The sequence below is a fragment of the Tetrahymena thermophila genome (genome assembly GCF_000189635.1).
Source record: "Tetrahymena thermophila SB210 genomic scaffold scf_8254697, whole genome shotgun sequence".
Classification (NCBI taxonomy): Eukaryota; Ciliophora; class Oligohymenophorea; order Hymenostomatida; family Tetrahymenidae; genus Tetrahymena; species Tetrahymena thermophila.
The window spans coordinates 1,269,389-1,292,534 of record NW_002476463.1 but is presented as its reverse complement, the minus strand read 5'-3'; the positions used below and the strand labels follow the sequence as shown (position 1 = coordinate 1,292,534).

At 21.9% G+C, this 23,146-nt stretch overlaps 7 protein-coding genes across 7 annotated transcripts; 1 reads left to right on the top strand and 6 right to left on the bottom strand. All coding sequences in view use genetic code 6, as the record gives it.

Moving 5' to 3' along the window:
• Window positions 1–549: 549 nt before the first annotated feature.
• On the bottom strand, window positions 550–5,578 carry TTHERM_00354700 (hypothetical protein; the record flags this gene model as incomplete). The annotated part of the gene is made up of 17 exons (XM_001010368.3): window positions 550–672; window positions 731–841; window positions 907–1,031; window positions 1,093–1,215; window positions 1,267–1,396; window positions 1,451–1,593; window positions 1,655–1,959; window positions 2,013–2,063; window positions 2,112–2,463; window positions 2,522–3,071; window positions 3,612–4,191; window positions 4,252–4,632; window positions 4,691–4,787; window positions 4,848–5,182; window positions 5,239–5,296; window positions 5,358–5,490; window positions 5,549–5,578. The coding sequence occupies 17 exons, from the start codon at window positions 5,576–5,578 to the stop codon at window positions 550–552; spliced, it is 3,627 nt and encodes a 1,208-aa protein (XP_001010368.3).
• An 845-nt stretch (window positions 5,579–6,423) lies between these two features.
• Window positions 6,424–8,844, bottom strand: TTHERM_00354690 (transmembrane protein, putative; the record flags this gene model as incomplete). The annotated part of the gene is made up of 1 exon (XM_001010367.2): window positions 6,424–8,844. The coding sequence occupies one exon, from the start codon at window positions 8,842–8,844 to the stop codon at window positions 6,424–6,426; it is 2,421 nt and encodes an 806-aa protein (XP_001010367.2).
• A 2,221-nt stretch (window positions 8,845–11,065) lies between these two features.
• TTHERM_00354680 (ML domain protein) lies at window positions 11,066–11,702 on the top strand (the record flags this gene model as incomplete). Its single annotated transcript, XM_001010366.3, has 3 exons — window positions 11,066–11,311; window positions 11,405–11,569; window positions 11,622–11,702. 3 exons carry the CDS (start codon window positions 11,066–11,068, stop codon window positions 11,700–11,702), a joined length of 492 nt encoding a protein of 163 aa, XP_001010366.1.
• A 1,754-nt stretch (window positions 11,703–13,456) lies between these two features.
• On the bottom strand, window positions 13,457–16,077 carry TTHERM_00354670 (hypothetical protein; the record flags this gene model as incomplete). Its single annotated transcript, XM_001010365.2, has 13 exons — window positions 13,457–13,655; window positions 13,710–13,802; window positions 13,852–13,944; window positions 14,000–14,179; window positions 14,241–14,334; window positions 14,386–14,653; window positions 14,706–15,054; window positions 15,100–15,192; window positions 15,265–15,354; window positions 15,406–15,546; window positions 15,681–15,770; window positions 15,819–15,911; window positions 15,968–16,077. The coding sequence occupies 13 exons, from the start codon at window positions 16,075–16,077 to the stop codon at window positions 13,457–13,459; spliced, it is 1,893 nt and encodes a 630-aa protein (XP_001010365.2).
• A 292-nt stretch (window positions 16,078–16,369) lies between these two features.
• TTHERM_000354669 (hypothetical protein) lies at window positions 16,370–16,845 on the bottom strand (the record flags this gene model as incomplete). Its single annotated transcript, XM_012796809.1, has 2 exons — window positions 16,370–16,422; window positions 16,740–16,845. 2 exons carry the CDS (start codon window positions 16,843–16,845, stop codon window positions 16,370–16,372), a joined length of 159 nt encoding a protein of 52 aa, XP_012652263.1.
• A 451-nt stretch (window positions 16,846–17,296) lies between these two features.
• TTHERM_000354668 (transmembrane protein, putative) lies at window positions 17,297–18,749 on the bottom strand (the record flags this gene model as incomplete). The annotated part of the gene is made up of 2 exons (XM_012796808.1): window positions 17,297–18,269; window positions 18,331–18,749. The coding sequence occupies 2 exons, from the start codon at window positions 18,747–18,749 to the stop codon at window positions 17,297–17,299; spliced, it is 1,392 nt and encodes a 463-aa protein (XP_012652262.1).
• Window positions 18,750–20,525: 1,776 nt separating this feature from the next.
• Window positions 20,526–22,991, bottom strand: TTHERM_00354650 (transmembrane protein, putative; the record flags this gene model as incomplete). The annotated part of the gene is made up of 2 exons (XM_001010364.2): window positions 20,526–20,550; window positions 20,602–22,991. 2 exons carry the CDS (start codon window positions 22,989–22,991, stop codon window positions 20,526–20,528), a joined length of 2,415 nt encoding a protein of 804 aa, XP_001010364.2.
• Between the last annotated feature and the right edge of the window lie 155 nt (window positions 22,992–23,146).

Here is a 23,146-nt window from a genome sequence, read left to right as displayed (position 1 = left end):
CACATTTTATTTATTGGTAGGTAGGTAGGTACCATTTGAAAGTCAATTAATCTTTAAAATTTAAAAATTTAAATGAATTCCAAAAATATAATATACAATAACATTAATAGTACAAACATATTAATTTATAGTTCTATATTTTAAATTAAATGTTATTCTTATTCTATCAACTAAAATAAATATCTTAATCAAAGATATTCAATCATTTTTGTTGAATTAAAATGAATTAGATACCATAAATGCTCATTTATTCACTTAAACTCTACTCACAAACTACAAAAGAGTTTAGTAGTGATTTTTTTATAGGAAATATGGAGAGTGAGTATTAATTTCAGTGTGAAATAGTGAGCATTTATGGTACTTAATTAAGAGTTGTTGTTATTCTATAAACTAAAAATTATATTTTTAATTCAAACAATTGAATATTAAATTAAATTATGTTATTTTTGTTTTATCAAAAACATATCCTTAATAAAAAATTCAATACTAAAGGAAATTTAACTTAAAAAGAATAAGATATTTAATGAAGATAAGGAGGATTATAAAAAATCATACTCCTAAATAATACTTTTTATATTTTTTGATTATTTCAATTTATTTTTTATTATTTTCATTTCTTCTGATATACAACAATCTGAAAAGAATAGAGCATCTAAATTCGTCATTTTATACCTAAAGATTTTTAATTATTTTCTTCAATAATTTATTTTTTAATTTTAAATTTATTTACCATAGCTTACTCAAAATTACTGAGAAGGTCATTTACTGATTCATCGAGATAGCTAGCAATTTACATTAATATTGAAATATTTTCTGCCAAACCTAGTTGGATGTTAACTCCCTAATAATTCAAAATAAATATTCATATTTATTAACATATTTTTGGATTGAAATCTATTTATTTACCATTGGCATTTTGGAAGAGAGATATGTTTTAATGTAGTTTGTTTCGTATTTAAAATATTAGCTAAATCTACTACTGTCAATATCAAAAACATATTTATTAACGTCCATCACAGCAAATATATATTCTAATTTTATTTATTTATTTTTGATTTTGATTTTTTCAAATTTTAATAATTTATTTTTTACCTTTTGTGAATTGGCTTGCAAATGCTACTGCCAGAATTTCTTGGTGCTACTTTGGAACTCTCTTAGAAAATAATTAGAAAAAGTCATCAACTTCGTCTAAAAGGTTCTTTATGGATCCCTTATCTATAAATAATTTATGATTATTTCAAATAATAATAAACTTAAATAATTTACATTATTTCGAGAACTCTTCAACTGATAGCATGCTGAATTAATTAGCATCAAAGTTCATAAGAATTTGATTGAAAACAGGCTTTCTCATATAATTTCTAACAAGCTTCATAGCGGCCAATTTACTAATTTTCTTTATTTATTTATTAATTAATTAATACATTTTAATTTTGAAGTAAATGCTTACTTAGATATTTTAATCGAATTCTTTTTTCAATCCATTGAGGATATCAGAGGAGAATTGCAATAAATCTTAGGCAACTGTATCAATTTATTCATGTAAGAACTACATGTTACCAAATCTATAGCAAATAGCTTTAAATTCTTTTACTTTATTTTGTAAATTAAACTAAAATCAATAAAATTTATGCAGGGTAAATAAATTATTTACAGTTTGATATAATCTCATTCTCTGTATTGTTAGGGTACATTTATGGATTTAACTTAGAAGTAGAAAGCTTCTTAAATTAAGTTTCTTCAATAGAATTTATATAGTTCAAGCTATTTAAAACTTCTTTAGAGTAGTCATTTAAAGCTTCATATACAAGTATCTCAAATTTTTTAACTATTTATTTCCTAAATCTGTTAGTTTCAGGAGCATTTACTAGTTGATTCATCACTTCTATACTCTTAAACATGAGAGAACAATAATCCACAACACTCCTTGTGTACAATTTCTAACCTTCTCCAGTTTACCTATTTAAAAATTATTATCTGATAAATTATTTAACTTAAACTTCCAATTTTACCAATTTTCTTATTTTAAGCAGTTCTAGAGCATGTTTTTACATTAAAATTCTCTTTTTAAAATATAAATTTAATATTTTTATGTTAATAAAAAATTTTACAAGTTGTTGAACCAATAATCAATGAAAGGAGTTAGGAGCTAGTAATATTATGTGGCTCTTTCTGGATTATATTTATTCAAAATATCATCTAACTTCGAAATTTCAAAAGCAATAGTGAAAGCAAAAGAACTATTGTCATTGTTTAGCATATTGTGTTCTACGACAAGTTCTAAAATTTTAATTATCTCAGAGAGTAAATTTTCAATATAATTGTTAACAAACTCTATTTTCAACTCATTTTATCTGTAATCAATAAATCTATGCATGTGCTTTGCAAACAATGGAATGTAGCTACTGATCACGATTAATCCCTCTCTGTTGTTGTTTGCCAAAACATCTTAGATTTTTGGTACTTTTAATAAACAAATAAATCCATTAAATTCATTTAAAAAATGAAATTTATTAATTACAAGTCTCTTTATCGATTGGATCCTAAGGATTAAATTTAATCTTTTTGTAGAAGTTAGTACAATACTTTAAACCTGCAGAGCTAAAAATATAGATGAATAGTTCTTCCAAATCAGAGTATATTGTATAATCTTTTTAACTGACTGCAAGAATGTAAAGTAAATGACAAGCAGCCTTAATTTAGTTTTCTTAAGGATAGAAATAATTCCAAAAGTTTTTAATGATATCAAGAAAATCTAGGAAGGGTTTGTATGACAATGTGAATTTAATTGATTGATTTAGGTAGCTTAATAGTTTTTAATTAGCACTTTCATTTTTAGGAGTTAAATTTTATTCTTTTAATAGAATTTCTTATGTTTGTTCTAAAACTCTTTCTAAGTTTAACAAATATTTAAGAGATTCTTTTTCTTTCCTTACCAAGCTACTGTGCAAGATATTCTCATAGTAATATTTAATAAAAGTCAATTATATATTCTAAGCATTCATATTTAATCCCTCCTAACCAAATTTAATTATCCAATTTAGATTCTCTTCCCAGTATTCCTACAGCAACTATGATTTAAATGTTAAAAGTTAAAAATAATACTCAATTCAAATCAAATATATTTAGTTAAATAAGTAAAAAGTTCAATAGTAGTTTTAACTAAAATACAATTAAAAAATAAATTTAGTGCCTTTGTATTATTATCAAAAATTAATAATTTAAATGTCAAATCAAATATTTGAATTTTAAATTATTTAATTTCAAATATTTAGAAAATTTAAACATGAATATTTTTTTATTTTATCTAATTTGCCTTTATTTATTTTATAAAAGAAATCTTATGTAAAAGTAATTTATTCTAGATGAGAATATTAACAAAAGTATTAAATTTTATAAAGTCAAGCTTATCTAAATTGGACAATTACGAGACCAAAAATTTTGCCCAAAATATTTAGGTGTAAGCATAGATTTTATAATGAAAAAGTTAAATTTGTGATTAAAATTTTGAGCGATTTTAATTAACAGTGCTCAGTTTATAATTGAGCCAAGTTTAATAGGCTTACTTTAATTGAATAAAATCGTTAAACAGTAAATGAGAAATTATTTACTTAGTTTTCAACAAGTGTTTGAATCATCATTTAAGTAAGAGATTAATTTAAGGGGAAAGTTATCTAAGGCTCCAAGAATATGTTTAGAGAAGAATACTTAATTAAATCCTCTCTACTTGGATTTTACTGTGAGAAGATTGCATGAATGCTTTCTAAGTTATTCTTATATGTCAATTCTAATTTTGGGTTAGGTTGCTAATAATAAGCCCTAGGAATTAAAATATTATTCCAGTATTAATTAATTCCTATAAAAGCGTACAAGTGCTATGTAAATAACACTAGGAATCTCACTTCATCATCTAATAAATTATTATTTTTAATTAAATCTGTACATTCCTTTAACAAACAAGATAAATAATTATTCTATTCTTATAAATTTTATTGCCTTTTTCCAAAAAACTTAGTGATCATTTTGTAGTCCTTCAAACTAATTTTGAATTTATTCTTAATATAAGAAATAAAAACTTCGATTTCTTCAGCTTATTCCTAATCTTTGGCACTCTCATTTTGCAAAAATATTCTTGCAAGGGAGCATATCAAAATACCAAACTAAGAAAGCTAGAAGCGCTTACAGAATTCCCTTTTTTATCGTAAAAACTTTAAATTAATATAAAAAGGTAAAAATTAAAAATTAATTTACTCATTTTCTGGAATGTTATTATGAAAAATTCCTAGCTGTTCTTTAATAATTAATGGAATCGATTAAGATTAAACTGTATCATATTTAATTTTATTTTTTCTGATTCTGCTTTATTTTAGTTCTGAATCAATTTATTCCTTTTTTAATTACAACTAATTTTATGGTTAAGTGGATTGAACTTATTTATTGATTTCATTTCTATTCTCTTGTTCAATATTAATTTTGCTATTCTTATTTACTAAACCATCGCTTGTGGTTATTCCTGCTGCAATTTTAAGAGAAGATGACATTTAATTGAAATCACTTAGATCTGGCTCTAATGTCATCTTTTCATAGCTCTCAGCTATTTTTTTGCTTAATATTGAAGCACTTTCATACTATCTAGAATTTTCATTTATAATAATTAATTTAAGACTACAAATAAATAATTTTGTGATACTTGTGAGTAATATTTCCAAATAATTAAATGCAAGTTTTAAGTTAAATATTTCTTTTTGTCTCCCTTTCAGTACTTTAATCAACAAATTTGAGCATCTCTTTTATAAAATAAGAAACATAAAAAATCAAAGGTTTTCTAATTTAAAATGAATGATTACATTTTGCTGATTCAGTTCCAAAACTGCTTATTTCTTTGAGAATCTATTCATTTTCTTTTTATAGCTCCAATAATCTGCTTGGGTTCTCTAATTTCTTTTGAGAAGATGTAATGCTAGATTGTAGCTTCTTCATTTTATCATTGTAAGTGTTGAAAGGCTTTTTGATTTCATTTTGAATTACTTTCATTATATCATGCTTCATTTATTTGCAATTCAAATAAATATCATTTATTTCAGGAATAAGTTTCTAAGTTATTTGTTATGCTACTTGGCTATTGATATCTGACATCCCTAGCAAAAAACCTAGTTAATTGTCAATAAGTGCGCGAATTGTCCTGCATAATATTTTATATTTAAAATAAGATCAACTAATTTTGGTTTAAATTCTTACGGATTTTCAATTTCTTTACACTCTGCTAATGACTTTTTCATACCAAAATGTTTTCCGGCTGTTGAATATTTTATAAATTAAATTAAACTGCTATTTAGCATTGAGAATATATAGATTACTTGTTTTAGTCAACTTTAATAATTAATCTGCATAATTTTGTTAAATACTAGCTAATTCTTTATAAAATGCTAAGAAAGCCTTGCAGGTTGTTTTCATCACTGAAAACTTATCGCTAATAAGTTTATTAGCATCCTAATTAAATAAATTAACATTTAACTTAGTTATTATTTCTCTTTAAACTTTTTTTTACTTCAACTTTGGTGACAATTTCTTTTTGCATCTTTTAATTTTTTAATAAGCTTACTATATCAGAAATAAACTTGATGTATCTATTTTTCAAACTATTAAATCAATTTAAATAAATCTTTTCTACCAATCATATAATAACTAAAATTTTTGAAAATCTAAATAATATTTAATTTATAATGAGCAAATTTTAAATTAAAAATATCACAAACATAGTAATTAATTAGCTAACTAAAATTTCTAAATATGAAAATTATCAATAACATGCTTTACATAACATAAATATTTCTAAAATATTGCATTTATTTTTTTTAAATTCTAAAAAATACTAAGACTAGACACTATCAATATTTATTTTAAATATCCTCTTTAAAAATAATTGCTAATCCTGAAATTAAAATATTACCAACTGTGAAAATTTTCATTTAATTTTTATGAATTTAAGCTAATTGTTCTTTCTATATATTTTAATTGTTTTATCATTCTGTTTTTATTAAATTTTAACAAATTTTTAATAGTATTTAATGCCTTTTCTCAAATTTTGAATGTAAAAAATTTTTTTAATATTTTAAACAAAAATAGAATTTTCATCTGTATATTTTGTGCAAAATTTTTGGTCTTGTTGATACCAATTTAGAGAGTTTATATTGTATTAATGTAATTATATAAATTTTTTTATTAAACATTTACTATATATGATTTGTATTTATTAAATATAGTAATGAAATTAATATTTCTATCAGAAAATTTTAAAATTAGATGATAATATATAAATGATTTTGAGTATAAAAAAACCAGTAAAATTTATTTTCATAAACTCGCGACAATTTTCGTTGAATTCTTAGTAGAAAATTTGACCAATAATAAATTATAAATATTTCACTGCTGCTTGAAGTTTTATTTAAATATTTTGCTATTTTGCATAGCTTTTATGCTGTTTATTGTATTGAATTTAAATTAAGTATTTGGGTTATATTTAGCTTTGCTTTCTTCTAGGTAAAGCTCTTTGAAATTTTAAGTTGAGATTTCTAAATCTACTTCTTAGTTTAAAATTGAGTTTGATTAGCTATTATTGAATTTGTTTAATGTCTCATCTTCTAAATTAGATCTAATTTAAGGAACTTCTTCCTCTTAATTAATTTTAGATGACATTTAATTATAAATAAATATGTTTGAGTTAATTTAATTATTTGTATTTGACTACTCTGGTTTGTTTTGATTACTGTTAGTGGATGTTTTCTAAAAAAGAGATATTTTTATCTGGCTTATGTCACTAAGACTTTTAGGTGACTAAAAATTTGCTATTTATGTTGAAGAGTTAATAGGTATATTTGCAGGAATGGGTTTGGTTTCAAGCAAATTTTATTATTTTTAAGATATCTAAATGTCTCCAAAATTAACACAATCAATCATATCAAATAATCTGTAATCTAGTTAAGTTAAATGCTATTTTTTTACTATATTTTAAAGAGCTTACAATACAATTTAATTTTATTGATTTTCTTAATTTTATTGGCTTTTATTATAGCTGAATGATTTTTCTTTTCCTGACTTATCATAAATTTCTTTATTTGAATCAGACTTACATTCTTGTAAATTATGAAATTTGACTGGATTTTGACTCTGTGAAGCAATTAAAGTAATTTGTTTTGGAATAGAATCGAATAATTTTATCTAATCTTTATCCAACAAAACAGATTTGAGTTTGTCTATTTCCTGCAACTTATTTATTAAATAAATTACATCTAACTGCTTTTTAACTTGGTTTATTCCATTCTAAACTAATTAAGATTTTTAATCATTCAACGTCTTTTTAAAGCAAAATATACTTTTGAAATAATCGAAAAAGCTGTAAGAAATCGATTAATATGAATTAATCTTTGAAGATTGTTCTGTTTTTTACTCTTCATTTTGCTAAATTACTTTTATTTTTTTTTGTTTATTATCTTGGATAAGATTTTTGTCTGTTGATTGCTAAACAAGTTGTTTCTTCTCCGTTATTTTTTTGTTACTGCTTTTTCCATTTTGATTAATGAGATAGATAGAATTTTATTATTATTATTATTATTAGTATAATTAATTTGAATTAGATTCGTTGATTTTTTTAGAACTATTTTGCATCAGTTAATTTTATAAATTTAAATTCATTTAGCTAAAATCATTCAAATTCACTTTATTGTTTTAATGAATTTGTATTTTATTTTATGGCTATTAATTATAGTCAGTAGTTTTGTATAAAAAAATATTATCCCCGATTGCTTTATACATGATAAGAGATGAAAATGGGAAAACAATAAACGAGCCAACTAAAAATAAAATTTTCAATAATCCTCCCATTTACGCAATTACATCTTATATTTTTTAGTATCTTCTCTACATTAAATTCTCTTTTGTCTTTTATATTCTTATTAAAATACGAGCAAGGACATTATAATCCCCAAAATAAGTAGTTTCCTGCTTACCTGTAAATAGAAATTTGTGTTTTTCTTCCTTTTATGTGTAGAGCAAACCAACGTCATCTTAAATGTAATAATTTGTGTAGTAAAGTTGGAGTTCTTTTGGGAACACTGAAGATGCTGAAGAATATTAATTCATCCCTCTAAATGAGAAAGGATTACTATAATTCAAAGGATCTATAATAGTATTTGAAAGAAACATATCAATATTTATGAGCTAAAGCTTTTAATTAATAACATCTATTGGCTAACATACTACTTCACTAGTGTTATTCTAACATTTTTCAATATAGACATACAACTATGCAAATTATTGAGCATCGAAGTCTCCTTACATGTAGAGATCTTGACCTTTTTCAAAACAAAATAGTTTATTTAAGCTAAGTTTACTAAAGTAATTATAGACTTCTGGAATTCCAATATCACTTTAATCACAAATTTTAATAGTTTTATTTACAGATATAAGTTTTCTTTCATATTAACCATTTTAGGTATTATTATTTAATTGTAAAATTTATTATACTGCCCTTAATTAAAATATGGTGGGATCTACCCACAACTGAGATTGCTTATCAGAAACTCCAAACATTATAATTAAATTATCGCTCGTTATATTTATCCTTTAGGCTTATTCCACATATCTTTCTGAAAAGATAACAGAAGGATTTCGTCTGTTAATGAGCTAATCGCCAAAAAACCAACAACCCACAATAAAAAATATTCCAATAATGAACGTAATAGCACCGCCATAAATTGTTTTATAAACTTACTTATTTTAAAAGTTGATATCTATCCTCTACCCATAAATATCAATACTTCTAAAGAGATCCTGAATTTTAGACATCTTTTTTTTTAGTAATTAAAAGTTTTTGTATTTTTTGTATTTATTTTTTAATTATCAAATTTAATTTCCAGAAAATCCAAATTTTACTAAATATAGCATCTAATATTAGTCTTTTATGTAACAAATATAATAAATACTTCTATGATAAATTAAATAAAAAAATATTTACCTTTCTTTAAATCAAGAGAAGTATTTCAAATATTAATTGTAAAAAAATTAAATAAATGGATGCAGAAATTTTATTTTTTGTTAAAAAATTATCTTTCTATAAGCTTGCTTTTTCCAAATATACTGAACTTAAAATAACCTTGCATAAATCTTATTTATAAGCAAATATTTCTTTAAAATTAACTAAAAAATGTTAGCTTTATAACAATATATTAACTAATTACATTGCACAAACATTTTCTTAAATTTGTCAGTAATAAAATTAATATACTTAATTTCTCCTTAAAATACCTCCCTAAAAAAATTTTTAATTTTATGGGTACTAGTTATTTTAAAAATAAAAAAACTTTTTATTACAAAATTATTGATAAATAGTTTGTTTTTGAATATACTCAGTAATAAATATAAAAACATAAATAAATTAATATATTTTTACAATAATAATAATTATAGTTTAAATCTAAATTTTTCTTTTAATATTCTTTTAATTATTCACTTACTTTTTGATTATAATTTGATTTGAATTTTAGTTAATCTCCTTGTTAGTTATTCATCCCTTTTAATTTTTTACACAATATATATTATATATATAAATAATGCTTTTTGAAATTTAATAGATGATAAAATTTTAAAATAACATAACAATATTAAATTTTCTATATAAATTAAGTAATTACTTCGTTAGATTAAAGTCTATTTATTTTCATGTTAACATAAATATTATTTTATAGTCTTGCTCTTAAATTTGTTTTTGAAATCTTACAAAAATTACTAAAAAATTTAATTAATAAATAAATATCAAATAATTCTTATTTTTTATCTAATAACAGTGATTGTATCTATGCTTTCTACCTACAAATTATATTTATAAAACATTATTATTTTTATTTCATTTATTGAAAAATCTAAAATATATTTTAAAATGAGTTATGCTTAAATGGATAATTTATTATGATTAAAAATGAAATCTGTTAATTTTATTTTAAATATTATTTTTTGATTGAGGATTTATTGAAAAGATAATTAATGTTGAATTTGATCGAAAACTTTATAAAATAAATATTTGTTAGGATGTAATCAGACTTAATCAATCAATAATATAGTTAAGTATTTATTTAATTAGAAAGTTAAATCTTCACTCAAAGATTACTGAGTCTAGCGGAAATTTATTCATCAATTTTAATTATAAAAGAAATTAATTTTTGATCATCAGAAATACTTGGTAAATTTTTTAAATTTTCAATATTTAATTGATTTTTAATGAAAACCATGTGATTTGTTAATTTAGGTTGTATTTTTTGAAAAGAAAAGGTGCAAATGATATCTATCTAAAAAGCAAAAATAACTTTTTTTTCAAAAAGAGCTTATTTTAAAATATTTTAATGGGAAAAGACAAAACTACAAAATAAGCTCAAGGAACAAATAAAATCTCAAATAGATCACGATTAATCAGTATTGCCTTTAATAATATTTAGTAATTTTATGCAGAAGCATGCCCAGATTGAGCCAAGAAATGAAGCAAAAGAATTGTTGTTACTTATAAAGAGTACACTAAAAAATGCCTAAAAATAATGAGCTTGTTTGATTTGAACCAATTAATTTTTTTTTACTATTTTTGAATTAATAAAAATGAATGAATTACTAAATAAAAATATTTAAGATTAGTTAGAGAAGTAAACATAATACCTGAGATTCTATTTTGAGAAATAGTATATTACGTAATAGTATAAGGTAATACACAATTATAATATTTCTGTTCTATATGAATAATATTATAATTATCAAAACTAAGTCATGGATCTAAATAAATCACTTATAATGCGAAATTCAATATGATTGAATACATAGTATCAGCTAAGTACTTTCCTTGCTTGCTTGGATGTCAATATTAAATAAATAAATAAATTTCAGAGAAGAAAGAAAGCTTATTTTTTACCTTTACAAGAATAATATTATTACAACCTATTAGCATCTTTATTAAATTTCAGATTAAGCGGACTTATAAAAACTAATTAATTAAAATAAACACAAACAAAACAAAGTAAAAAAGATAATGACTGATTTTAAATTAGTTTTGGTAGTTACTGCACTCGCATTAGTCACAATATGTGGTGTTTACTAAGTATAAAACGCTAAAACTACTTCCTATCCTTTAGACGATTAAGGTAGAAAAATTAGATTGGGTGGTATTCCTTGGAACTTTACAAACTGTGGTTCTGAAAACGATGCTTTGATTATTACTTCTATTGTATTTTCAGCTCAACCAGAACGTGCTGCTCCTCCTAATGATGCAACTCTTGTAATTTGACAACTCTTGATAAATGATTTCTTGATTGAGAAATCAAGCATTTATAAATCCATTATTTATTCATTATTTTTAATAATAAATTAGACTGGTACTTACATGGTTCACACAGACATAAAAGCTTTGAACGTTGTTGTCAAACTCTCAGGAGTACAAGTCTTTAACAATAACTTAGCAGCTACAGGTACTTACGATCCTGGTGATATGTTCACTTTCCCTTACACCTTCCAAATTCCTGGTATAGCTCCTGGTGTAAATAAAGATTTTATTTAGTGTTCACATATTAATTTTCATTTTTATATAGGGCGCATATACTCTCGACTTGAAGTTTTTAAATAAGGCAGGTAATCAAATATCTTGTACTCAAATTTCTATGGATTTATGAGAAATCTATCTAATTTAAAAAAGCGAGCACAAGAATTCAATAAATATATTTACTCTATATTATTAATTCTCATATAATAAAAATAGTTTTAACATATTTTATATTCTAAACAATGTAACAAAACGATTGAAAGAAAGAAACAATGATTCATATCATATAATATCATAATTTATAAAATCTATCCAACAAATTAAAATTTAAATGTAATTGTAAACGTTTGCCTATATTTTTGACTAATTAAATCAAAGTGAGAAAGCAATATTTGAAAATATTAAAAGAAGAAAAAATTAATATTTGTTATTGACGTAATAATACTAGATTGTTTAAATGCAAATAACTTATAATTTTGCAAATTCTTTAGTATAAATATGGAAATCATAGTACAAGAAATATAAAAAATTTTATTGTGAAGATTTTCAGAGTAACTAAGATTACAATTTGCTTATTTTTTTACTTTTTTAGAACTGGAAAAAAAACATTAATGTTAATAGTTGACTGACTGACGACTTTGCTTGGCTTGACGATTTTAATTGATTAAATTTTTCTATTTAAAATTTCTTATTTTAGTTTTTGATTTTTAGCTTGGATAAATATAAAAGAATACAATTAATTTAATTTTTATAAATTTAGTTATACCGCAATTAATTTTAATATCACTCAAAAGAAAGGAAATCATACTTGCAATTTTTATTTCAATGGTAACTAAATTTTTCTTTTCATTTTAAAATGATTTAGAAAACACTTACAACTTTTATTTTTATTCTTTAATTATTTCTGGATCGATACAAAAACTTTACATTTTAATAAATAAGAAATAAGCTTAATTTTCTCCAATAAAGTTTTCAATATCTATTTTTACAAAAGTAATTAAATTTATTTATGATGTATTTATTTCTCAATCCTCTTTTTATATTTTTTATGGGAATAAAATAATCAAAATTTTTTTTCCTACAAAATCTGATACCTCTATATAAATATTTTTGGAGCTTAACCAGCTTTTAAAATTACTCTAAAAATAAAGAAAAATACTAATTTTTAATATTTAGTTGTAAAAAATATTTTTTAAAATTTCATTAAAAACAAAATGAAGAAATAAATAAATTTATACTTTTTCAAATAATTGACTAAGATATTAATAAGCTAAAAAAAGAAAGAAATATATCTATCATTTGTAATAAGGTAATTTACTATTTTAATAAACAATAAAATATTTTGCAAAATGCAATATTTTAAATTAATAGTTATATTTCTAAGGTAATTTACCATTTAATAAACAAATAAAATATTTAGCAAAATGCAATATTTTAGGTAAAGCAAATAATAAATTAATAATAAAATTATTTTTAATTACTTCTTTAAAAAATAAAAATAAAAAGATTTTATTATTAATTTCAAAGAAAATAAAATTATTTCGCACTTTTAATTTTCAAATGAATAAAGAAGTAAAATTTAAATAAATTTAATTTGATACAATCAATAAAATTTATCATTTTTAGAACTTTTTTTTATTTTTTAAATTATTTTCAAAAAGGCTCAATTTATTTTTAAAAATAAAATGTGGCTAGTTTAAAATTATTAAAGCACTTATTTAATTGCTTCTACATTTAAATATTTGTCTAAATATTATATTTTACCACTATCATACTATTGATCATAGAATAGTATCATATGAATGATACATTTTTGTTAAGTTATTTGATTATCTGTTTAGATACTTCAATTTTCAAATATAAATTAAAAGTTGTAAAAATATTTCATTTATTAAAATATTTATGTTCAATTAAGAAACTATAAGGATATAATTCACTTATCCTTTAAATATTTCTAAATTCTTATTATTTATTATGTAAATTATTTGAACTTTTGATTGTATCTGCTTATTCAGATCCTGTGTTTTTATTTTAGGTATCGTTATTATTTGAATATTTTTCTGTAAGGCAGATTGGATTATCTCTGTTATTATTATAAATAATTTTATTTTTATCTTCGAATTTTAAATAATTTTACAAGACAACAAGTTTAAAGTCTTAAACTCTGAGATGCTTTAGAAATTTTTTACTAAAATAATCAATACTTAAAAGTGATTCAATTTTATTTGATCTAATAAAAATTTTTTAGTATGAAATTTTAATAAAAAAATGCAACTTACTCTAAATTTAAATGGAATATTGCCAATTATCTAGAAAACCTTTTTATCATATTAGAGAAGCAGACCAACCCGAAATCATCGATTTAATTGCAGCTATACAAAATGAATTAAAATTTCTTAATTATTATCAACAATTTTAAATTATTACTTAAAATCGACTTTTAGCTCCTCTAATTATGAGAGAAACTCCAACGATTCAGCTAATTTGTAAAAGCCATCTGACTAGATAAAATTTTAGCCAAAGTTTAGGATAAGTATTTTCATCTAAGGTAGGTAGTCAAAGGAGTAGCATATTTATATGAGTCCTTCTGAAATGGTATTATTGTTCCTAAAAGTTGAAAAATACAAATAATTATTAAATTAATTTCTACAAATAACTATTTTATTACTCAAATGATAAGCAAATTCTAGTTAATTTTGTTAATTTTATTAAAGATTCACACAAAGTTTAGAATGAAGACTGCTTTTTTCTACTTTATGTTACTATAATTAAATTAAATAATGTAAAACTCTACAATAAATTTATTAATTTACATCTTTGTAAAGAATAGTTTAATTTTTGATTTTGATTAAACGTTACATCCAAATTAAAGCTGTTTTAAATTTAACTTTATATAGTATTTTATTTATTTTTTAATTGAAGACTCTGCATGCTTGATTATTTTTTCTTAAAAAGTTATTTAGAATTACAATTCTTTGGTTCATTATTTTAGATGTATTTTATTTTATTTTCTAAATCAAAACAGTTTTCATTATTTAAAATAATTGAGTTTTGTTTACTGTACTTAATAAATTATTTTGACTAATTTTAAATTAAAAAAAATTATTTAATTATTTTAAATGAAAAAGTTTACTAAATTTTTGTTGATTTTTTCTGTTTCAAACTATTAGCTTGCTTTTTTCAATTAAGAATTTTATTTATTTGAGGTTAATTATTCAATCTGTTTATAAGAAGATTCGTTTTAGTAATCTTCTAAATAATTATTTATGAAGTTTAAGGTATTTTATTTGCTTTTGTTATCTACTTTATCTATGTTTTTAATTATGCTGAGGCTAACATTTTCTGTTAATTAATTAGCTTCTCTAATTATTTTTAATCTTTAATTTCTTTCAGTTTATTTTATTTTTAAAATTTCCTCTCTTTTTATATCACTAAGTTTTACCTTTTAAGCAATTTATTGAGAAGACTTTTTGGTTTTTATTCTATAAAAGTGTTAAAATTAGATAATTCAAATTAAAATTACTTACTTGTTGCAAATTAAAGTTAAATTATTTATTAAGGTTAAACATTTTAAACTGAGATACAGTGATACTAAGCCTTCTTTTTTAATTTTATTTTCACTATTTTTAAGCAAAATTTATTTTTCATTTTTTATAATTATATAAATAAATGTAATATAAGTAAATAAATACCTAACACTAAAGATTAGCTCCAGTAAATTAAATTATTGCATAATACCTTAACTTATAAGCTATAATCCTTAACTCCTCAATTCAACATTACTTTATTAGATTTATTTATGTAAATATAAAATTTGTGTATTGATGAATTACTCTAGATTAAGATTTAAAGTCGTCAAATTTTAATTAGAAAGAAAACTTCCTAAATATCTAGAACTTTGCAACTTTGAATTTTAATCAATTGCAACACACCATTAAAATTCACTGAAAACTTACTTATCAATCTGATTATTTCTTTTTTTAACATATATATAGATATAATTTATATTTATTTTAAATCAATTGAAAGTAAACAAAGAAATTTGTAGTCAATTTGTTTTTTTAGAGCTTTTTTTAAGATTAGTAAAAATTTAAACACAAAAAATTACTTCAAGTTCAAATTTAAGTGATTTAAATTCTTGATATCTTTTAAACTGGTGAAAAAAGGAATTGCTTCGTATTGAGAAATATGACAATCCCTTTATATAATTTTATTCTAATTCTCGTGATTGTTTGTAATTATTTACTTAAATTCTAGGCTCAGTGATTTCAATAAAAATAATTTTGAAATGCTTTAAGAAAAAGTTTTCAGAAAATCTTTTTAGCTCAAATTGTTATTGCTGCGTTTTTTTTTTAAAAGTAATTTTAAATTTATTTTTTTCTTTTTAATTTATACCTGAACTAGAAATCAAACTCTTCTAATGATACACAATCTTTAAGCGAGTCAGATAATACCTTTAACGAGCTACTCCTCTAATTATTTTAACTTTAAAAATGATATTTCATAAAACATCTATTAATAAAGATTTCTTGTTTACCTCAAATTCAGTTTTATTTTTTTTCTGTATTTATTTTTTAAAATTAACTTCATGATAGACTCAAAATTCTTACTAGACATCCCTAAATTTCTTTATTTAAATATTAAAATTAATCTCAATTGATATAAGTTTTCAATTTATTTACTCTAAATTAATCTAAATATTTTATACTTGATTTAATTTTTCTATGTTTTTAATAAATATTCCTAACAAACTTGAGTTTATTTTCATATGATTTAAAGATAATTCAAATCTATTAATCAATTTATCAAAATCTATAACATCTTAATCTATAAAAGCAATGCAATCCTTTCTAATTTAAATAAAATAAAATATCATTTTTTGTAAATTTCACTTAAAAAAATTAGCTCTGTTTAAATTAAAATAAATATTTAAAAAACTTATTTCATTTATTGAATATGCATGTCTTGATTTAACTAAAAAAAGAAAAAAACATAATAAATATTAAAAAATTAAAACAAAATTTATATTTTCTATAATTTTTCTTTTTTAAATTAAACCAAAATATGTATTTAAAAATTAAATTTGGCAAGTAGAAATTATTTTTTTAAATTAAATGCAAGCTGAAATTTTTTTGTATTTTTGTGTTTAATTTTTGCTAAAATTTACTCATTATTGAGAAGCAAAAAAAAGTTGTACTATTTAAACTTTTTTAAGGTATCTAAGAAACTAAAATATGCTTATTTGTTTTGTGTGTTTAAATTTAGTTTTCCATTCTTTATAGGCCTAGTTTCTAAAATTGCTGTCATTTAAATTTGTTCTTATTCTGATAAGTGATTCTTTTTAAGTTTTATATCCAAGAAATCAATCGGAATTTCTTATGTGAAGTAGTTAATTTCATTTAAGTACTTTAGAGACTTAGTTAAATGTTCATTAAAAAGGATGTCTGGGTTTAAATCATCTAAAATTCGTTCATATTAATCTTTGTTTAAATCAAGGTATTAGAAATAATTCTTAAATGCTATCATTATTGATTCAAGAGATTATTAAGTTTTAGAAAATCTAAATAACTCAATTTATTAATCAGATAGTTACAAATCCCTTTATAGTAATTTTTGAAAAGCTTTTAATTAAAATTGAACACAATTCAAACATATTTTACTCAATAATAAGTGTACATTCTTTTAAATTTAAAAAACTGTTCAAAATGGTAGATGCAACATCTATCACTGACGAATAATCTTATTTATCTAATTTTTAACTTTTAAATTAAAATGTTAAAAAAATTTTATTAAATTTAATTGATACCTACAAATGAGCTATAATTTTATTAAATTATTTAATTTGTCGCCTAAAATAAACATTTTGGTATCAAAATCATCAAAATTAAGTATTTTTTCTTTTTCATTAAATATAATTTATAAATCTGTGACTCTTTCATATTATTTAGCATTTTTTAATTTAGTAAATTTGTAAAAAATATCTGAATTTAATAAGCAAACTTATGATGGTAGGTCTAATGCATTAAGCTAGTTCTTAATTAAAAATCCCTTTTAATTGATTTCAAGCAATTTTTAAATTATTTAGTTTATTTTTAATATTAATTATTTATCAAAGCTATCATAAATCCACTAAATAACAACAAAAATGTTTAACCAAAATGTTTAAAGATGCAAAAATTAATTTTCTACAATTATTAAAATTGCAATAAATGGTATCGATCTGAATATTACATTGATTTTTAGCTATATTTACAAACTCAGCTTAAATATTTAATTTGTAAAAATATCTTTCAAACTGAATTCCTGGCTTTAATGGAAGATAATATCCTCAGTTAATTTATTTTAGGTTTACTAAATATCTATTTTTTGTAGTTTTTACTTATTAAAATATATAAAATCTCTATTAATAGAACTAGTCCCATCTTGCTTAGCTATTAGGATAGAATTTTTTTATTACTTTCCTTATTTATTTCTAGCATTCGCATTTTAAGACTATAAATTTTAATTAAATATCATTTTTCTGCTCTGTACACTTTCTAATTTTTGATCTTACTGAGTTGGTAAAAACTGGTTTTCAGTCTCACATATCTCTAATTATATAATATCTGTATCTATGTTCTACTAATTAGTATTATTAACATATAAATCTTATTTATGTTCCCAAAGGTTATTATCCAATAAATATTTTTCTAAATCCCTTTTTTTTAAAATTATTATAAAATTATTTATTTTATTTGTAAAAATTGTATATTTTCTACCTGTTTATTGTTATACTATGTTTGCTATAGATTGCAAATTAAGATATAAGCTCAACCAATCTCAATTCAATTAGCAAAGCATTTATAATAGCCCAAATAATATTTGATAGAATGCATTTAACAAGTAGTAAAGCTTATTTTATTGTGATGCTTCTGCAATTTTAAAAGGAAGCAAAGTCCTTTTTTAAAGTGATAATTAAATTTAAGCAGAACATAATTAAAGAATAAAATGTATTTATTATTGGCACACACATGTACACGAAGAACAAACCTCCTTTAGAAAAATCCCTATTCTCTAAGCAAGCAATGTAATAAATTAATGATATGTTATTACTGACACTTAGGAGTATTATCCATACATTCTTTAAACCATCAGAAAATAATACTTAGCTAATTTAATAAAATAAAGATTTCAACATTTTCTTTTTAATTGATTAATTAATTAAGTCTACTTATTTTATCTAATTTTTAAATCTACAAACAATTTTTCTATGTTTTTCAAATATAAGAAGGAAATAGATTAGCTAACAAAGACCATTCGAAGCTATTTAAAAATATAATTCAAATTATAAATTTATAATAAAACTATAACTCTATTTTAAAATTTTGATTTTTATATAAATTATCAATCTATTTATTTACACTCTCACATGAAATATACCAGATAATTATTAAATTGAAATAGATTTCAATATCTTTTATGGTTTTCTTCTAAATAAATATATATAAGACCTCATAAGTTTTTTTTTTAAGATAGTAAAACAATAACCAACTAAATTTTTTTTTAAAATAAAAATTACATTATAACTTTAATTAATATCTAATGCTTATAAATTACTTTGATTTTATTGTAACTTTATTATAGCACAAGAAGTTCGTGTATCTAGGTTATTTTTTCTGATCAAGACTATTTTCTTATTTATTTAGCTTGATATTTTTAAAAAAAAAATAAAGTAATTATTTGATCATTTAAAAAAAAAATTGTTTAAAAATACGAATGAATTTTCATTGTTTAATACCAAAAAACCAAATAAAATATGTAAATTTGTGTTTCTTACTTATTTAGATATGAAACATGTATTTTGCATTACTTGTGTCTTACATTAAAAATAATATGAAATTTCTTCAATAAACACTTATTTAGTTACTATATTTCTTAGTTTATTGATTAAGATTATTTAAGTTAATTCTAATAAGCAAATATTTTTTTTTCCCCAAATTTATAATTAAAAAAAAGCGCTCGATGTAGGGATCGAACCTACGACCTTGCGGTTAACAGCCGCATGCTCTAACCAGCTGAGCTAATCGAGCTACTAATTACATTTATAAACATCGTAAAAATTAAGTCATTCATTTTCAACTCATAATAATAAGGATTAGTTAAAGGCTTATATTTTTTGCATTTTTGTAATAATTAAGATATCAATATTTTAAAATAATAAAATTACTTATTAAAATTAGATATATATATAACTTCTAAAAAATATTCTGATTAATATCGATACATATAATGTAATTTTTTATAAATTAATGATAGCTGAAAGGTTTATAGTTATGAGTGGTATTATATTAAAAAATATAATGAGAATTTTAGAGCTTTTGAGATTAGAGCGAGATATTATGATGTATAATAAAGTAGATTTAAAAATTTTCTTTATTTCAAGTTAAACCTTATTTAAGAAATAAGAAATTAAAAAAAGCTTTTTTTTGAAGTAGAAATGTAGATTGAAAAATAAATTTGATGATGTAATTAATTTGTTTAAAGAAAAAATTATGATAATTAATTTATAAATAAAATTTGAATAAAGTTAAATGTTTGAAATTTTTATTTACACTTATTTAATTCGATCTGTATGAATTTAGATATATTCTTAATTTGAAAATTTATCTACTTTCTAATCACTAACTTCATTGTGATTATTAAGTTTTTTTTTTATTTGTAATTATAAATTAGGTTGTTAATTAACTTTTATTTATTATTATAGTAATGTTTAAAAAACGCAAATTATTACTAACTTAGTTATTTGAATATTAATGATTGAAATATTTAACATTCTACAAATTATAACAAGAAAAAAAACGTTTTTTACTAATCAAAAACATAAATTTTATTGAATTTAAGGTTTATTTTTTAAAAAAATCTATTTCTTTATTTATTTTTCCATTTACAATAAATAGTTAAGTTAATTTGTAGATCACTTATTAGTGTTATCTGGCTTTCTTTTTATTTTAAAAATTATTTGAGAATATAAACAGAAAAATAAAATTTACTTAATCTTCTTAGTGCGTTTGGATTTTTGGGCTATAGATTCAAGAGTTGTTGCCTATATTTGAAGATATGGGTTATATTAGCTTGCATTTACATTTAAGTGTCTTCTCTCGGAAGATTCTATGTCTAAGCAATTAATTTATTCATCAATCCTAGATTCACAGTTTAATTTAATACTTTAATCATCACTGAAAACAGAGGATTGCTTTATTGAATCTTAAATAAATTAAGATGGCTGTATGATTTTAGAATCTTATTAAATAGATATATTTTTAGCTTATTATGACACTGGGGAAAAACGGCTTAAACTCTCACTTAGGTATTTTTTAATCTTTAATTGCTCATTGGCCATTTAGTTAGAGTTATTTAGCTTTTGCAAAACATGATTATGAGACTCAAAAACGGAATCATCTTAATACCTGGAGCTATTTTCTAATCTATTTTGATCTTACGCCACATTATATTTATCAGGCTAATAATTCTAAAGTAGTTTTGGATCAATTATTTATAAAAGTTTCTTATCAATTTTTGTCAGTTGCTGGCTATTCAGTATATTTTAGAGCCCATAAATGGCATCTTGTATTTTTTATTCTTCACTTTTTGCTTTTTAAATGTTGTAGTAGACCATATTATCTTTACCATGCGGCATCTGTGTAGACTACACACTATCTTATCTTTCTCTATTTTAATTTTTTGGGGGAGAAATATTTAATTGATCACTGAATAAGTAATCATCAGAAATTATAGGCTTAGGAATACAATCAAATATTTTTAACTAATCTCTATTGAAAATAACTGTCTTGAGCTTATCTATTTCGTTTAGCTTATTTATAACATAGACAATATCAAGCTGCTATTCTATTATCTACATACCCTTTTGGACTAGCTTTGCTCTGAAGTCATTTGTTTGCAACACTTTTGCAAACAACTACTTAAAGTAATCAATAAAATTGTATTAAATGCTATTTTAAATTACCTTGAAAAATTTCTGAGATTAAATTATTGTCAGTTAAAATTTTGATTTTTCTAATTGATTTTTTGGCGAATTAGATAATTCAAACGAAGCAGTTTTTTCAAATTTACTTTTCTTTTGCTCTAAATTGTAAATTTTAGAAGTAAAACCATCTAGTTACTACTGACCTTCTTAATTATTATTTTTTTAATTATTAGTTTCTTATGACTTATTACTAGTAGGACTTTTGATTTTATCTACATTTTCCTAAGAAGAATTCACTTTATATTTAATATCACTGTTTTTCTTCTTTTTAGATTTTGAAGTGTTATTTTTTTCCATTTTAGTTTTCTAAATGTTAGCATCATCATAGATTAATATCTCATCACCTATAGCTTTAAATAAGTATAGCTATGTAAAGCGATAAGTAATTATTGAGCCAATTGTAGTCAGCAATTTCATGAGACCTCCAATCTAAGCAACAACATCCTAAAATTTCTAGTATCTCCTTTACATAAGATTTTCTTTTTGCTTTTGTAGTCTCATCAAAACACGAACAAGCACATTGTAATTACTAAAAAAAGTAGTTTCTTGCTATATTGTATATACAAAGCTGTGTTTTTCTTCTACTTAGCTAAACATAAAGCCAACATCATCTTAAATATATTAATTTGTGAAGTAAAGTTGAACTTCTTTTGGAAAATTTGAAGACGTTTGTGTATATAGATTCATGCCTTTAGAAGAAAAAGGTTCCTCAAAATTCAAAGGATCAACTATAGTATTAGACAAGTACATCTATATTTTGCTAAGCTGCAATTTCTAGTTAATAACATCTATAGGCTTACATACAACATTCGGTACAGTCCCATTTGAGCATTTCTCTACATACACAAACACTTAGGCAAATCTTTAAGCATCGAAATCTCCTTCCATGAAGATATCTTAGCCTTACTCAAAGCAGTATAAATTAGTTAAGTTTAGTTCATTAAAATATGGCTTGACTTCAGATATTCCTATATCTGTTTCATCACACGTTTTCATAGTTTTGTTGTAAGAAATTAATTATCTAAGTTACAAACCTGAATCTGTGCTGTTTGTTATCTGCATAATTTGTTAGACAGCATACACTCTAAATATAGTTGGATCTGACCAGATCTAGGATGCACCATTAGAAACACCAAACATTGCAACGATATTAGATTCAGTGATATTTATTCTAGCAGCAGACGTAACAGATCTTTCTGAAGTAATGACTGAAGGATTAAGCCTATTAAAAAGTATGCATCCAAAAAAGTAACAACCTGCTATAAAACAACCGCCTATAATCAAGGTAATTAAACCTCCATATACTGTTTTATATATTGGCTACTTTGAAAAGTTCATTTGAACTCTCTATCCATAAATATCAGCAAATTTAATAAAATTAGTAAGAGAATTCATTTCTTCTACTTTATTATTTCTTAAATTTTTTACAATTTCTAATGAATTTGCTTATAAATTATTTTTTTTAATTTAATTTGAATGTAGATAACCTATTATTTTAAGGGTTAATTAATCATCTCAATAAATTACTATTATTGAAATTTTTAGCACTA